The 17,100-nt window shown below is 43.6% G+C and overlaps 3 protein-coding genes and 1 long non-coding RNA gene across 4 annotated transcripts in view; 2 read left to right on the forward strand and 2 right to left on the reverse strand.

Moving 5' to 3' along the window:
- The window catches only part of LOC124299786 (tyrosine-protein kinase transmembrane receptor Ror), a 127,547-nt gene extending 122,397 nt beyond the window's left edge, over positions 1-5,150 (reverse strand). The window contains exon 1 of the mRNA XM_046753139.1: positions 4,643-5,150. Coding sequence (XP_046609095.1) covers positions 4,643-4,703 — 61 coding nt within the window. The 5' untranslated portion in view covers positions 4,704-5,150. The remainder of the gene's footprint in view (positions 1-4,642) is intronic.
- Positions 1,013-8,318, forward strand: LOC124299807 (uncharacterized). The gene is made up of 5 exons (XR_006907075.1): positions 1,013-2,248; positions 2,500-2,689; positions 7,408-7,562; positions 7,642-7,859; positions 8,178-8,318. It is a non-coding gene; the product is annotated as an uncharacterized LOC124299807 (long non-coding RNA).
- LOC124299791 (uncharacterized) lies at positions 5,611-10,076 on the reverse strand. Its single transcript, XM_046753153.1, has 12 exons — positions 9,893-10,076; positions 9,395-9,780; positions 8,944-9,328; positions 8,723-8,876; positions 8,486-8,657; positions 8,343-8,424; positions 8,156-8,281; positions 7,922-8,090; positions 7,636-7,857; positions 7,481-7,550; positions 5,941-6,009; positions 5,611-5,830 (listed from the first exon to the last, which is right to left on the reverse strand). Exons 2-11 carry the CDS (start codon positions 9,602-9,604, stop codon positions 5,944-5,946), a joined length of 1,656 nt encoding a protein of 551 aa, XP_046609109.1. The 5' UTR covers positions 9,605-9,780; positions 9,893-10,076; the 3' UTR covers positions 5,611-5,830; positions 5,941-5,943.
- A 465-nt stretch (positions 10,077-10,541) lies between these two features.
- On the forward strand, positions 10,542-16,056 carry LOC124299801 (uncharacterized). Its single transcript, XM_046753173.1, has 4 exons — positions 10,542-10,693; positions 13,422-13,459; positions 13,789-14,037; positions 15,884-16,056. The coding sequence occupies exons 1-4, from the start codon at positions 10,690-10,692 to the stop codon at positions 15,986-15,988; spliced, it is 396 nt and encodes a 131-aa protein (XP_046609129.1). The 5' UTR covers positions 10,542-10,689; the 3' UTR covers positions 15,989-16,056.
- The last annotated feature ends 1,044 nt before the right edge of the window (positions 16,057-17,100 follow it).

Below are 17,100 nucleotides of genomic sequence, written 5' to 3' on the forward strand. Positions count from 1 at the left end.
CAAGCGGTTTCCTCGATATCATGTGTGAAAACGTGACACGTGACTTCATTATAAGTTTCAAAAGTATAAATTGAATTTAGACACACACACACACACACATATATATATATATATATATCGAAGAGGTGAAACTAATCACATATCTTCAGGAAACTGTCTATCGGTGTATGAACAATCCGAACTTGCAATCTTTCTATCTCGGTTATAAAATCCTGACATAAAAATTCCCACAGAGCTTTTAAAAACGCTGTTGAATATCCGAGCTGACGATGATGTCGAGCGGCACTTTGTCGCAGTCGAGCTGTTTCGGTCGTAAAATGCGAAATCACCCTTGGCGAACCATGCGGACGCTGATGGCGAGCGTAATGCACGTATAGTGGGTACGAAGCGTGCCATATGATGGGAAAATCATCGCTTAATGTTCGATGCGGACGGTACTGCGAAGGAACAGCGGTGGCATCAATGGCGCCAGATGGGAAATATATTTATTACGGTTTCGCGAGGCGTAATAAAAAGCAAATTGAATCGGTAGATAGCATCCAGAGGCGCCCATCCGATCCATTCATCCGTCCATCCGTCGGGTGAAAACAGGAATAGAGGGAATTTTTCCGCTGCAATTCAGGCTGTTGCAGCGCAAGTGCACAACGTGACAAGTAGAAAGAGAAGCGTTGCAAAGACGTCGATGGAGAAGCCTGCACATCCGGAGTCGGGAGCTCGAAACGCCGAAGGGATTAGGCACGGGATCGTCATGGTAACAGAGGTACAAAGAGCGGTAGAGACCATGTCGAAACGAGAAGTCGTACAAGTTTAATAACCCACCGTGGGGTTCATCATGGAATGATCGTACGCGACAACGTAGAAATGCCCGCAAATTTAATAACCCCTGCGTTGCAGTTAGCGGGGCGTATACGGATGAATCGGTGTGCAGATTACGGGGATCGTCGCGTCGCGTTCAGGGTGTATGTGACGTTGATCGAGGTACCGAATTGCACCCCGGTGCAATTATAATCAAAGAAAGCGGTAGCGGTGGGCATTTGCTAACGACGGTGCAACCTGCAGGGACAATGCAAATGAACGAAAAGGCCGCCCTTCGCCGCTGCCCACTTGACGCCCTTTTTTTTTTATCTTCGAACCCGCAGCGTTTAAACGAACCGCAATTAAACCACTGCGGAAAATCCGCGCTCCGTGGATGGGTAATTGGACTGGATAGGTGCAGTTCCAGGCTTTGAACTTTCCTCCCTTTCGCACCGCCGCAGTCAGGTACGATGGAAAAGTCCGATTTCGACGCCCCGACGACGTTCGATATTCAAGGGCTATTCACAACCGTCAATTTCACCATCGACTTCCGAGACCAAGGCGCCAAGCTCCGGGTACTCGATCCCGAGAACACTGACCGGCTACCCGTGGCGCGACCGTACCGTGTTAATCAACGCGACGTGGCGAACGGGCTTGCCACTCGCCTCTATTGATGGGAGGAAGATGAACATTGAACACGCTTGTCGTCCCCCGGCTGCCACGGTCCGAATGGTCAACAACGGCTGGTTAGCTACGCTGGCATACCGTCCGCCCTGCGGTGTACACTCCACCTGAATTAGGTGTTGGCTCTCTGTGTTCCCATCTGCACCACCTAGCATCGTTTGAGCGAGCAATTGCGTCTATGGGCTACATAGTCGAATGGACAAGGAGACTGTACCACTGGGTGATGATGTCGCGCAGGGAAGTCGAAATTGAAACTGGGATGCTGCACGCTGATCAACGATTACCCTGAAAACGGTACTACAGTGACTGGTAATGAGCCTGGACCTGATGTTGTGTCTAATTTATATACTCGTTCCAAGTTTCGTCGGGAATTCAGGTGAATTGAAACATACATACATACATCCAAACATACATACATACATACATACATGCATACGTAAACTAACTGATCAGTTGTCGTCAAAGCCATGTTCGAGAGGGTCCGAATCCCAGCACCGACTGATGATGGTCGTGCGCAGTGCATCGCGTTGTACGGACTGAACGAGGACGTTGCCCACATGCTGTGATTTAATTAATTAGCACGAATTAATACCAATTAGTAGAGAGCCTGGTCGACCGACAACAGTTCATGTGGAGGAAAGGGGGGAGGATGGAGTGCAGGGATGATCCTTGGCTCGAGAATGCATGCCTCTAGTCGATGCAGTCATTGGGCGAACATGGTGCAGGGTGCCGACCACAACAACTCTGACACACGGAGGAGGGATGCAGGGTGTGTATTCGTAGATTGTGTTTGTATGAGGCTACCCACTTCTGAAACCGTTCAATTACTACTCGATCAATTGTCGTGCTTGCTCTATGCCCACGTACTTAACGTGTACTTCATGGTTGAGATTCTGTAATTTCACTGGTCACATTTCCCAACATCCGAGCATTCCGATTGGTTTCCAACAAGTTTAGTCAACCAATGTGAAAAGTGAAATTACAGAATCTTAATCCAGAAATGTGCTTGCTGTTTTCTAGTGTCCCAATCATCCGGAGACGGTGAAACGGCTATCGGATCTTCAACGGCTGACTTCGAACGGCAGTATTCGGCGCTCTTCTTGGATCAGAGAGAGTGGGGACCACTCCGACGGAAGATGACGGTGATCTTCGGAGCGGTTTTCTGAAAACCGCGGGCTGATGGCAGCACCGACTTGCGTAAAAGCACAAGGTAAGGTGGACGCCGGCTTAGTAGTCGGTCTAAATTTAAGTTTAGATTTATATGGCGGGAGTACTCACGTCGGGCATTGACTTAAGCGAGCTTGCGGTGCATCTTTGGCTCGCGCCTATATGACTTCTGCCACTTTTTTTTCGCTCTTCTTGCCTACATCCCTTTCTTTCCTTTTCCCCTAACCGTCTCCCTGCAGGCGTATTATCTCCGAAATAGACGCTCAAGGTGACCAGATTTCGCAATCTGGTACGTTGATTGAAATTTCTCTCGGAGTTTGTCAGGATGGGGGATGGGGGGGGGGGGAAGGGGCGACATTTTTTTTCGTCGTATATTCTACTGTACGATACGTTGCCCTGCAGTCTCGTCAGTCAATCACCATCGTCATGTTCTGCAGTCTCGGATCATGCGGTATATATTATTAGACCGAGAATCGCACCTGGCACCGTGAAACCTGCCCACCACTTGACATTTGTCTAGGTTGACAAAATAAGAATGCTTGAACATTATAGATGGGAACCATTTCGCGGTATAGCGGTAAACATTGCCTAATTTTCACGTAGAATTTTCCTCTCTAAAAATATTTTTTGTACAATTATTTTTACATTTTGAACCCCTGCGGCCGAACTCGATAATGACCAAGCAATTAAGGGGGGAGATTCGGCAAGTAAGAAGACCTCTTACGGGGAATCTTGGAAGAGATAAACGCGAGAGAATGGCCCGAGATACCGAGGCGCGGATGAGGAGGAGGAGAGGCCATAATTTGGAAGTTTCTTGGGCATCCAATGAACCCCCTTGCTCGGGGCGTCGGGGGGAGATAAATACTATCGCGGGTTTGATGCAGGCACGTATACTCGAAACTTGCGGGTAAAAAACGTCGTATAATGTTTTCGGTACACCTACACGCACTTATATTTAGGAGGCACTGAAAAACCATGAGAGAGAGAGAGGGAGAAGGGGAGTGAAAGAGAAGGAGATCCCTCTCGCCTCGTACGCACGTGCAACGGGTTAGCGCTAATATCGGGGATATTTTTACTCGAAAATACGAACGTACGTATAGATACATTCGCATTTCGTCTGCGAATACAGAGCAGCGATGCGCTTTATCGCCTCTAAATCAACCCCTTCGTCACACGTGCTGTGTAGTGTATCTTTCTGAAGCGGATACGCAGATTAACGTTCCAATTTTGAATCACGTGTCATGCGTTTTTTATCGTAAGCTCGATCCAGCTGTTTTTGTATTGGTGAGTTTTTTCTTACGTCGTGGCAATTGTAGCTTGGAATGTAGAGACTTTCATGGTCATAATTGTGGTTTAAATTCAACGGAAGGAAAAAAAATTCATCGCTTCTTAAGACTTATACAGGCCATTACTGAAAGTTCGTTGTACAGAATTCGTGACAGTTGTGTGAAAAACGTAGAAAGTACATTTTTTTCAGGCGAAAATTACTCGTTTGTTGAGAATTTTTAAATCAGTCGTTGATTTCATTTTAATTGTTGATGAAATTTTTTTTTATAACAAAGATCGTTTAGCTCAACTTTTAAAATTTGAAAATTAGATTTCCCGCAACCTTCTTTGCGGGAAAATTAAAACTCATCGCTTCTTTCTTTACATGTATTATTCAACGTTTCAGGCATACGATTGAAGTAAAATGATCCCTTTGATCAACGTCGGTATAAATTGTAATTAGCGTGTTTTGTCCGAAGAATAATATTTAATCCTTGACTTCGAGAGTTAAATCTCGAACTTCGATCACTCCGATTTGAATTCCGTTTAAAACGGCGAAAATCGTAACGGGATTCGAATCTTTCACGTGAGTTCAACAAGTAGAAGGATTGCTCGAGGATGTAAGGAGGCGCAAAGTCTGGTACAGAATCCAGTAAATTTACGGCACAATATTTTCCCATCAATTTTATTCCACACCCGCATATATGTTCGGTGAGACGAGCTGACTCACCTTTGACAGCTGACAGGAAGAAGATAATCGCAGTTACACAAAACGTCACGGTCCGCCTCATATCTTGGCAAAAATTCTGCAATTCGCAGACGATGACTACGCGATGATGAAGATGAGGAGATAAAAATCCGCCCAAAACGAACTCAACAAAATCAACACAAAACTTTTATCAAACTTGTCACAATCCACGAACTGTGAAACTTCGCCACGGTCATTTTATACGATATTCAAGAAGAAGAAGAAGAAGAAGTAGAAGAAAAGGTAACAGAAAATTGGAAGACAACCGCACGGAAAATAATTTAAAATAGTGAACAGAAAAAAAAAAAAAAAATAACAAATAGTATAGTTCGCACTTGATCGATGCCCGCGACAAATTGCAAGGACAAATATTTCAAAATCTCGCCTTCGGAGGGAAGATGCAATTTTTTGAACTTGGGGTACACGCGCGATGCGGTTCGTTGGCCGCGTGCCCGAGGACAACAAATCGAACACAAGCACGCTCAGTGACGTTGCGCGCAACACTGCAACATCCCGCGTCGCTCGACTCTCATCACGCTTAGACTCTAGATGGCGGTGGATTCGACTGAATGCCCTGATCTTCTCACCGGCGCAGATCTCTCACGGATGCTGCGAGGAGCGGATCGCTTCGCCCGAGAGCTACCGTAAAATCAGGCTCATTTTCGGATCGAAGTTCTGACAATTTTTTCAATATCACTGCGATTTTTCAAACTTTCAATTTTTATGCCATCTTCCCAAACCTTTTTGCCTCATCCTGGGATCGGAAGCTGTGTTCAAAAACACAGTAAATGTCTGCCTTATTACAGTTGAAAAGTCGCGGCCTATGTACACGTTCGTTTCAATCATGTTCCGCATCTTTTATCGGTACGGAATTGAAAGTCAGCGGGTATGATAAATAGTTGTAGGGATATGTATTCTCGTTTACACAAAGTTCAAAGCTACCGATCTGATTGCGATCTTAGACGAAACGTCCACGTCTGCGATGATGAGGCTTGCACGATTGATTAGCGCTTCGTTACCCGGTGTTAAAGCACCAAAATGATCATCGCGATCAATCATTCCTCGACAGTATCGATTAGGCAGGATCAAAATCAGGCTCAATAATATCCTGCAGAAGATATCTTCGTCATCGTTGATACCCCATTTCCGGTCTTCGTCCGCACGATTATCCTGCGCGGGATTTTCAAAGATTACAGAGACGAGATAAAAATTGCAGATTAAAAATTAAGAAACCAAATTGCTTGTAGCTCTTCAGAAGTTCAATTAATTAACCGACTCACCATTTAACGAGACTTTGCCCTCTCGACTTCGGAATTGCTTGTAGAGTCCGAAGTGTAGCCGGTCTTTGACTGAAATAAGTAAGCAAACGTTTAAACAGCATGTGCTGTCGCGACCGGAAGTATATACGGGAAGTAGGCAGAAAATTTCTTCCGAAAACCAGAGTGACTGTTAGCCAGTTTGGAGAATACACACGAAAACACATTCGGCAGGAGTTTAGCCTCAGCCGTATTTGAATTCATTTATGTTTTTTTAAAAATATTTTCCCGTTTCAAGGAGAGGCTCTATTTTTATCATTAATTGCATTTCGAATGTATTTTTCCAACTGCCGTAGGATATATACGTATATATATGTACGTGAGAGCGGCCGGGGTTATACTCGTATAGCACTTAAAACTTTCCGCAGTCGGTACAAGGGTCTAAATATATATTTACGCGTCGAACGGTGGGCAAATATTTTCTCAGGGCAACGTCGCTTACCCAGCTGATGGTTTAATTTATTACCACGATAACGTACGAATTTACTTTCTTAAACAGTTAGCTTTTTTCATTCTACTTTTTTATCTGGTATGAAGAAGAAAAAGAAAAAACAGAGTTCGTCTGCACCGTCGCTCGACGGAAACATAAAAAAATTCTTTACAATATGATGTAAAAAAATTACTCGCGTTTGAAAGTTCAACCAATTTTGCATTACGTTCATTAAAATCAATATGAACAATAACTGTACGCGTACTGGAATTATCGGCAACTGAACAGTCCTAATTTTCATCTCCCGAACGATGGTCACTATTTCATTCATCCGTTGGAGATAAGTTTGTGTTCCTGCCTTACCATTTCCACGCTGCATAGCAGCGGGCCGTAAAGGTGGTCAGACTGTAGGTACGAGTGAATGATGCCGCCTGAAGTTGGCGCTGGAATCCACTAACGATCGATTCGTTCCTTATTTGAATTTGCCGCTATGCTAGCCAGCGGAATGATTTTTTTTTTTATTTTACTGTCAAGGGGACACGTTAGTAAAGCTCTAGACTTTACCGATTTGCTCAAAACTTGAACTCAAAATAAAGCTCCATAAAACAAGTGATTTTTACTCGGTTTCGAATCAGCTACGTTTCATATGTGTCCAGGTATTATTTAAAATAACGTCGCAAAGTGGTATTTTTTCAAAAAAGCTCCTTGCATTACAATCCTCGTCGGAAAAATCTGAAAAGATTCCACAGCCATCGGTAGAGCATAGAGTACAAAACGTACCATGGAAATTGCGATCGGACAAGTTACCACCTAATTCTCCCAATAATTGGTAATTGACAATATTCACAATAATTTTCGAACAAAAGAGGTTTGATGAAAATAGAAACTTTTTTCAATGATATGTCCCCTTAACAGCGAGGATGATCGATATAGTTCATCAAATTTCTGACGCAATAATTTTGTTTCCTCAAAAAATCAATCACGATCACTTTTATGTTCAGTAATCAAGGTGTCGACAGTGCAGAACCTGAACCCTGAATCCTTCGCTGGACTCGAATTCGAAGCGAAACTTACCCTGGAGGACACGCAACCTCTTGGAGATACGGACTGGGACGGAGACTTGAACGAGTTGTAGCATTTCTTACTGTCGACAAAGGTGAAAGGATATTGTTGATCTGCTTGGATCTGGCATTTTGTTATGAGTAATTTTTTTCCACATTGCAACTCACGTGCAGGACTTGCTAGTGCTGTTGGTAACGTCGATGGTGTCCTTGCTACTGTAACTGATCGCAGCCAGGCACCGTTCCTCGTCCTCGTCATCACAGCCACCTTCGCAGGGACCGAACCTCTTCTTCCACCACTCGGCCAGACGTCGGCCGAGACCCCGTTTCGAGGGTTTGCTGGGACACTCGGGAACACAGTACTCCGCGTTTTCATAAAGCACCGCTACGCTGTAAGTATCCCGAAATTCTAGTACTCCGGTGGTCGAAAGGTCGAGAGCTTTTCGAGTCTTACGGAGTGTTGGCGGGGGATTCGCAGGGAGGACATTCCTCCGAGTTTCTGGTCAGGAATCGGTAGCAGACCAGTATTATACCGATCAGAAGCCACATGAGCAGAGCACCGGCCAGAGCGATGACGATCAATTCGGTCGTTCCGAATGTTACGCCGTTACCATCGTCGTTACCTGTTCATTCGGAAATTGTTTCACGAGTTAGACAACGATCTTGAAGTAATTGAACTAACCACTACCTGATATCTTTCCCTTGTACAGGGGAGGGGCACCCTCTTCTTCGGGGGATTTAGTCGACGCCTTGACCTTGGGCATCATCTGGTAATCACCGCCCTGCTTGATCTTGTCGCCTTCGTCCCCAAGCCCTTGGAACGATAAGAGGGTTTCAGTCTGTGTTTAAACGATGCGCTAAAGAATTTGGCTAACCTGTCTCTTTCAGCGAGGAAATAACCCTCATGACCCCGCCGAAGGCTGGATACCACTTTTCGTCATCCAAGTGAGGATTTACCTGCCGCAGGAGGAATTATCGAGTGAAAAATAATCGAAGAAACGGATTCTCAATGACTAACCGATTGTTGGAGCCAATCGAACATGTCCTTGTTGAATTTGAGCAGTTCGAATTTCGTCTTCGAACGCGAGACGATGCACTTTACACTAGACACGTAGTATTTTACCAGAGAAAAGGCCGACTGCTCGCAGTAAAGAGATTGGAGAGTGTCCGTCTTGAACGGCAGGGCTATGCTGAAAGTCAGGGAAACTGGCATGAGTCTATTTCCGAGCGTTGATCACCGCTCGGATCCTCCCACCTGTTCGGGTTCACTTCGTCATCCAGAAAAGGCAGCGGCACAGTGACTGGACCAGATCCCCCGGCACCTCTGGTCCTCCTTCGACGCTGAATGTACCTCTTCCTCTTCGACGGGTTCGGACGGCTGACCTCACCTTGACCGGAACTGGAATCTGCTGTGAGAAAAACCCTCGGTACAAGGTAAGTAAAAGCTGCTACTGACTAGACAAATTGCCAAACAACCACGAGCAGGGTAAGTGATCAGTCCATCGCAGGAAACGGAACTCTGAGGCGGTGTAATGACGATCGGTGGTGTCTTGACGTGCTTCTTGTTGAGGCTGGGCTTTAGCCAGCCGACGCCGTTCGTGTGCAGGAAGTTCTTGAGCTCGTCGAAGAGCTCGAAAAGCCGCTTGGCGTTCCGGTACTTAATGTTTCCGGCGTAGTACGAGCGTCTGGTAAGCGGCAGCACGTAGACGTGAAGGTAGCCACCCATCGTGTCTGCCAGTGCCTTCAGCAGAAGGTGCTTCGTCTTTCCGATCGACAGCTTGCGCACGCACTCGAGGCAGATGTGGAAGTAGTCCATCAGCAGGGCGATGTACTGATCGTTCTCGGCGTCTATCACCTTCACCTGAACGAGGAAGGCAATTAAACAGCTCGGGGGAAAGGATTAGGCAGAGGGTTAACCGAACGTTACCTTGGGCAGGATGTCCTGGAACATTCGCCGACTGTTCAAGACCGTGAACTCCTCGCTCGTCCAGCAGTGCTTGCCGCAGTCGCTTCGATCGAACAGCACTGTTCCGATGTTCTGATCACCTTTGAACACCTTCTTGGCGAGAACCTCATCTGAGCTCAGAGTGAAGCCGACCAAAACCACCAAGCACATCCTCAGGGGACTTGACCCCATCACACATTCTACTCCAGCTTTGACTATCCGCACGTTATATTCTGGGACCAGAGCCGAGATCAATGTTGCAACGGGAGGTTTAATATCCCCTCGATTTTCGATCAAACGTCAGTCCTCATCGAGCGAAGTTTGCAGTTTTTCCAGTCGCGAGTAAAGCGCTCGCGGCCAAGTTCCCACTGCGTATAAATCGAACGCTATACTTTGGGAAAGTGTTGACATCGAATTTCGAGTTGCTTAAGTAAATTAGGTCGAAACAACAAGTAGTGTAACAGTTTATTTTGCACTCACGAACTTGTTGTAACGATGGCTATTTTTATCTCTGTATTATCTTTTTCACTCTGCACGGGTAATCTCAGAGTCAGAGGTTTATTGGTTATCTTGTCGTTAAGAGCTCATTTGGATAGGAAAAGAAGAAGCACGAGGGACAATTTACAGTCAAAGAAGGTACGTCTAAATTAGGACGACGGAAATACGCTCATCGTTGGAAGGCGATTGATTTCAATAGGACCGACCGCGATGATCGAGTCATCGGTGAAGAAGCCTCGTAACCATATTCGATCTGCAAAAGGCCGGAGGCGAGGCCGTCTCGTATGATCCTCTGCCCACGTGGATGACGCCCACCTCACGATTCCGTCCTCGATCAACCGAAAACAGCAAGATCGCCGATAGTTGTTGAACTTTCGGAAACGGCTACGTCGAGACCTGCACCAGGATCTAATCGACCGGGTCCTAAGCCATTCCGATGTTTCGGAAAATCTTTAATTGACTATGGATTTGCCAGCAAAATGAACTATGCGGAAAATTCGGTGGACTTTCTCGACCTTGTAATCGTCGAAAAGGCCCGCAGGGCTTACGGATCCTCATGTTGTCCGATAAACGACGGGCACGTATAAAAGCCAAAAGAGCGTCACGGCCCTGAGACAGTGTAACGGCAAATCTCTCCCACTACCGGGCGAAATCGGACAAGACCAGCACTGGTCTCAGTCAGTAGGCTGTCGTTGAGTGCGGACGTAGCATCGAAGGAAAGAGGAGAGGAGGATAACAAGACCTCACCGATTTACACCGATCGACTTGATACCTGCGGCATGGGTAAGTCACGCACCATTTTTCATCTCTATTCAATTTCACCCGATTCTCCTGTCCTCCAACGCGAGTACCGAAACAACCGGTGAATGGAGCTCCCATATTTGTCAGATTTTTTTTTCATCCAATTTCGTACGTATTCTATCCATGCAGTTCAGTTAGAAGACGCCTGCTGCAGGTGTCTCTGCCGTTCCTTAGAAAATAGTCATCACTCGTTCTTGGAGTTCCGGCTTGTTTCAAAGCGAGGACGTATGATCACTTTTCCTGATTTTAACACCCAGAACGAATTCCAATACCGCGCGTATCCTTTTGCCTTACAACCAGACCTTGACTGTCGTTCGCAGAGTTGTTCAAGCGGTTACTCCCACTTGTGTTTTTATTTTTCTTTAGTCTATTTTTACCCTGTAAAATCGTCGTTGAAAAATAAAGAACGAAGAGATCTGCATAGATTCCCATTATCCAAGGTCGGTTAACCTTAACGAATCCAATTTGTGCAAGCCGAGTATGCTTTATTAATCAGTCACCGCGTACGTGGGTAGTCTCATTACTAAAATGCGAACAATTGAAGGCTGTTGATAATCTGGAGTGCCAGAAATGATTGCATATATCTGCATCGTACTCTGCTGCAAAACAAGTGGGTGGAAATGCCAGTAGTGACGTCAGGGACACGTTTGGCTGCATGCAGTTATTGTATTAAAAATAAGAGCGAAGCGTGAGTCGTAATCGTTTTTTCATGCTTAAGCACGGTTCGAAAAATAATGTCCCAGTGGACCACTAGAGTTTTTGAGTTTATTTAAAGGTTTTTTACAGTATCACTAAGTGAAAAAAAAAGTAAAAATTACAAATCAAACGTTAATATAACAATCCGTGTGTCATACTCACTAACAGAAACGTAACAAATAACACAAAATATAAAGTGTACCTGCCGAGACATGAGGTTTAATTAAATTATTTCAAAAGTGTGCGAGTGGAAATTCATTTCTTTTGCACGAATCCGAATTAATTACTTTCCTGCGGTTAAAAATCGCGGTATAGTTGACATCGATTTTTAGTACATACAAACACGTGTAATTATATAAAAGCCGTTCCTCCTGGCCAGCCTAAAAAGGTGACGCCAACGTCGGTGAATAGAATTTCACAATTTCTCAATATGCTGACCGAATGTGTAACGAAACTGAACGCAAATGCGAGAATCTGCTGACCATGTACACAACGCATACATGCTGCAATTATGACTGACAGCAAGAGAGAGAGAGAGAGAGAGAGAGAGAGAGAGAGAGAGAGAGAGAAAGAGAGAGCGCCTGTAGCCTAATTACTTTCAATGTCCATCAGCAGTCCTGTATACTCGAGCCTTCTCGCCGTCACTGATATATTAGATTATCGAATCTGGGTCGGTTGATGTTGATTTCGTTTAAATTTTTCCACTTTCTAATTCACCGACTTTGTGAAAACCGTTTCTATCCCAAAATTTAATGACTTACGCTCGTCGTTGAAACGTTTTCGGAATTTCGTTTCACTTTGAACACTTTTCGAGATGAAACGATTATCTTATGCGCATTTGCAATTGGAGCGTGATTCACACTCGTTGTTGTGCAACGCTCAGAAAAGTTTTACGACTAAACGAAAGTTATGGCTTTACGAAATTTCTTGCATGCATACAAAACGTGCGGGTACACCTGATGCCGTGACGCCGATGACTACAGTGTTTCTACGGCAAATTTAATCGCGTTACGACATGTCTTTTTTTCTTCCAACTCTTTCTTTTGCTCTTTACCTTTGGTTCGATTCTACTTTCGAACAGTTTATTTCTAAGCTCGTACCACTCCCAGCATATTCCATTAACCAAGGCGGGCCTTGGACTGCTGAAACAGTAACGTAGATACGGTTTGTCACCGTGTGTCAATGTTCGAAGACATTCAAGGATACGCGAGACGTAAAGTTCTCACTTCCTTTACAAGTCCGATTAATTATACTTCTGACTGTTCGAGAATTTCAAATGTCAAGCAATGCGGTTTGTCGCAAGATGCGCGGAGTGTTATCAAAACTCTTGTATCTTTACCATAGTTGGAAAATCGTTTGCTCGAATTCTGGGACCAAATCTGCCGAATACTCGAGACGCTAATGAGTACGAATAAATAAAAAGTCAAAGACTCGGCGACACGTGTTAATTTGACTCTATCCTCCGTTCTCCATTTTTTACTTAGGTTGTCGTCCTTGTGAAATATTTTTTGTGCGAAATTCTTTCATACGTTATAATCGTATTAGGTTTATGCGTATCAGTGACACGAACTGGATGAAAATACCACGTCTGAAATACCATCGCCCGTCTCGTCTCTTTTACATCCGATACCTGCATGTTTGCCTTACCTCTGTGTCGTGATATCGCGCATGACTCGACTGTTATAAGTCAACTTTATAGGCCCGCTCTTTACAGTTGTAACCTTTTAATCCTGTCCTAACATCCTTCTGCACTATGCGAGATGAAATATTAAACGCCAATCGGTTACTCACGACGGAATCCGGCACACCGGTAGAATAGAGTTATAGAGTGGGATTTCTACCATCTTCCAAATCCGATTAATTAACTAAAACCGAAAATTCATTCTTTGAAGATCATCGACTACTTCCAAGTTGCTCAAGAACCGAGCGAACCCGTTTCCAGCATCCTCAATTTTATACCAATCTGGGTCAATTAACGAATAAACCTTAACTGTTTTTTTTTTTTCTGTTGCAGATAAAATGTCAACGTTTAGTATCGCTGTCGTTTTAGCGGTAAGTTTCAGAGCTACCGTATCGCGGCTTGACGGTTAATTTTACGGTTTTGATTTGATGTTTGAGGTCACTGGTGATAAACTTAGCCTCGATTGCGAAGATATTAATCATTCGAAGAAGAGAAGGAGAAACGAACTCTCTCGTTATGTATAACCGTTTCCGACTGACGTGCCAGTTTTTGATACCCCAATGAATTATTCATATTTCGCTTTTATAGCACTCAAATCATCTCCGTTAGATTTGCGAATCCATGTCAGCGGAGGACGAAGAGCTGATCTCTACAACTGTAAAATTCCCGATTGTTTACCGAAGCGCTTATTTTCCACTAGACTATTCTGATGCTCGCCAATGCCGGCGACATGATGCGGAAGAGCATTGTATTCGACAAAAACACCCCCGATGTTTTCTACTGCCCCCAACGTAAGCCGACCGGCTACGACAAGCTTATCGTTCACTCACGACCCTTGTCGAGACTTTGTCAATTCGAGGGCGGACCCATTCCCGAGGACTACAAGAGCGACTGCTACAACGACGTAGACGAGACGGAATACGCTTGCCGTGAGAAATACAGGATCATGGTGAGCCTTGTGAGATTTAATGATTGGATATCATTTTTTTTTTTTTTTTTTGCCCCACTGCGCTTACGGAGGCCGCCTAAACGTAGCCTTGGAGCCTAAATGCTTGAGGATGCATCCGGCGTACACTTTGGGTGAAAAATAGACCTTGAATCAATCGATTGCGCCTCGATTTTACACGTTTTTTTATTTGTCTTACGTTGGAACAAAATGATGTGAACCAGCGCCTGTATGGAAAAAAATGTATACGTATAACATAAAACCGAGAGGGAGAAAGTCTGTTTTAACCATCGAGGTTGAGGGGTGGGAGAGATGAATTGCACACATGCAGCCCGTCTGAACCCGACTAAGCTGGAGACGAAGCGAAACCCCGAAACCGAGTTACGGCCATTAACCCTCGGCAAAGAGGTTTTAACCATCCGGTGTTGGTTTCTTTTATTACAGAAACGGTTCCGGAACGCCGAAGAGGACAGAGTGGAGAACGACAACGTTTCGCCTAACGCCTAGATGATATCTCGTCGAGACACAAACATCGTAGACCTAATAGACTCACTCTACTAATACATCGGTCGAGTAGTGGAGATAATTATGATGTGTTATAAATCGCGCCTGCAATGCTGGTGGATGAAGAATAAAATCGACCCAGACATTCGTACTTTGTAATTTTTTTAATTATATATCTCAGTTTCAGTTCATTTATTTTTTGTTCTTTAATTTCATGCATTTTTATTGTGTAATCCAAGCATAGAAGTAAAACGCTCATACTCTGTTTTTTAACAGAGTCTAGTTATTGTTAAACCTTTTCACACTCTGTGTATTCGTCGAAACGTGCAACTTTAATGTCCGGTTAATATACATTCGGTATTATTGCCAGAATGGTATTTGGTATATTGGTCCAGTTATGACCGAGTGGTGAAAACCATTCGCGAAAACTTTTAGTACGCTTATATATTTTAATTGGTTTTATACAACTGATCTATTAATGAACTAACTTGGTGAAGGCGGTGTCAAGTTCAAGGCGTGAGGTTTGAATGCAGCACTAATATGCGAGTAAATAAATGAAAAAAATCGTGTTTAGTTACCTTCAATCCTGGCTATTTATTTTCATTCGGTGTAATCAATAGCGAACTTGTATGCAGAATAATTTTTCGCATTCAATTTGTATCGGGACGCATGTAAGGAAGAATATCACTAAATTTTAAAGGCGTTCACTCGTTCACCGTGCTCGGGGCTTCCAGCTTCTTATAATGTAGATTGTGGGATTGAAGTTTCAGTAAAGCGTAGAACAAGTAATTCGCTTTAAAGAGTAGTGTGATTTGCCTATTTATCTATTCAGGTCTTACAATGAGACAATCATTTTTATTACGATTCAGAATAAAGCGAACCTCTGTAACTACGGTGAAAATAATGATTTCATTTAAATTCTAAGAATTTTCAACAGCTCTCTTTCTCTTTCTCAATCTATGTAGTTTCGACCAGTTTCTCTATGTTTTAATTGCTCACGGAGTCAGTCTCTTGTCTCGATGTGCTCCGAACGTTGTATTTCTATACACACAAACACAGATACACAATGAATAAGGGTGATCCTTGTTCACTTTCGGTACCGAAAAAAATTGGCAAAATTCGGTGCTGATAATCTACGATGCGTGTGCGGTATGTAAATTAAAAGTCAGGTACAGAATCCAATTCATACTAAATACTTAATGTAACGAGATCCGTTCGATGCAGTATAAGAATTTTTGTAATCGGTCGTAAATTTCGCCTCTAGAATTTCTGATCGGGAATAGAATTTATAGCAACGATAAATCTTCATTTCAGCATCACTCTAATTTTGATCTCTATTTTGTAGATGCGAATGCACCCACCTGGCAGTGAATTTCCGTACAACGGTACGCGACTGACTAAATTCGCAGAGGTCGACAAGGAGGCTTATCTCAAGAAGAATCAAGTTTAGGCAAGGAATATTGACGGATCCGATGGCTGTTAATAAAAATAAAACAACCCCGAACAACGTAACGGACGGAAAAAATGACGACGAAACACGATTCATGTTTCTGAAGAACAGATTCTTTCTTTGACGGAAATTATACGGCTAACGGTTTAACGGATTTAACGTTTCTCGCGACTCTTTTGTACATATAATGTATAATATATATATATATATATATATATATATATATATTAGGGATAGTATCGTGCATCCAACTGAAAGTGATTCGCTGCTACTGCTGCTATTATAAGCGCGGACAGCTATTTACTGGATTTCACAATTTTTTTATAATGCCTCACGAATCTTTATGCCGCCGAATTTGTTCGCAAATTTGGTAGATTTGAACCAGCGCTGTAAAAACGTAAGCGCCTGACTGCGGGCAGTCAGGCAAACAAATTACACGTATTTTAAGATTGGTTCCCCCTGTTTATCGCCTGATGGTACGCAACCAGCGTCGATGTATGGAATTAATTTGATCGCAATAGGACGTTGCGGATACGAGGTTTCGGTGTAAATTTACGTACCATAAGCGAAACGTCTTTACATACGCAATATAAAATACAACAATTATCGTCCGATTGAATTTACTATAAATTAACTTGTAAGTAATTAAGAAAAAAAAAAAAAAATACACATCGACGTACGTATTCATATTTTATCCGATCCAAGACGTTCATTCTTGCAACGAATTTGTTCTTGATGAATTTGTGTAAAAATGATTCTATTGATCCTACGATGTTCCAGATTTCTTTTTTGGCTTACTGATTGTTCGAGGTCTAATTAATCTACGGAGGATTATAATTGCAAAAAAAAAGCAAGGATACCCCCCTTTGGATTTCCTTGATCAAAATTTGACCAATTTTAAAAGTGGTGTAATCGATTCATCGATGCGCTATATCGACGTAATTTTGCGAGAGGAATCTAATGCTCGCAATTTAGAGTCGCTGCGGGCAGTGGATTAAAAGTTACAGCTGAAAATCGAAAAATTTTCACGGTGTTCGTGACGTTCGATCGTATTCATCAGAGTTCAGAGTTCCTCTCAAATTCTCAATCGTGCCGACACATTAACACCGGAT

Source organism: Neodiprion virginianus, chromosome 3, assembly GCF_021901495.1.
Source record: "Neodiprion virginianus isolate iyNeoVirg1 chromosome 3, iyNeoVirg1.1, whole genome shotgun sequence".
Lineage (NCBI taxonomy): Eukaryota > Metazoa > Arthropoda > Insecta > Hymenoptera > Diprionidae > Neodiprion > Neodiprion virginianus.

Bases quoted from the DNA above. Each gene is read 5' to 3' on its own strand.
- LOC124299791 (XM_046753153.1), bottom strand. From the start codon at position 9,604: ATGGGGTCAAGTCCCCTGAGGATGTGCTTGGTGGTTTTGGTCGGCTTC. The intron at 7,858-7,921 runs GTAAGACTCGAA...GGATACTTACAG, and splicing joins GAATCCCCCGCCAACACTCC to CGTAGCGGTGCTTTATGAAA. The intron at 7,551-7,635 runs GTGAGTTGCAAT...CTTTGTCGACAG, and splicing joins AGCACTAGCAAGTCCTGCAC to TAAGAAATGCTACAACTCGT.
- LOC124299801 (XM_046753173.1), top strand. The intron at 13,460-13,788 runs GTAAGTTTCAGA...ATTTTCCACTAG, and splicing joins GTATCGCTGTCGTTTTAGCG to ACTATTCTGATGCTCGCCAA. The intron at 14,038-15,883 runs GTGAGCCTTGTG...TCTATTTTGTAG, and splicing joins GTGAGAAATACAGGATCATG to ATGCGAATGCACCCACCTGG.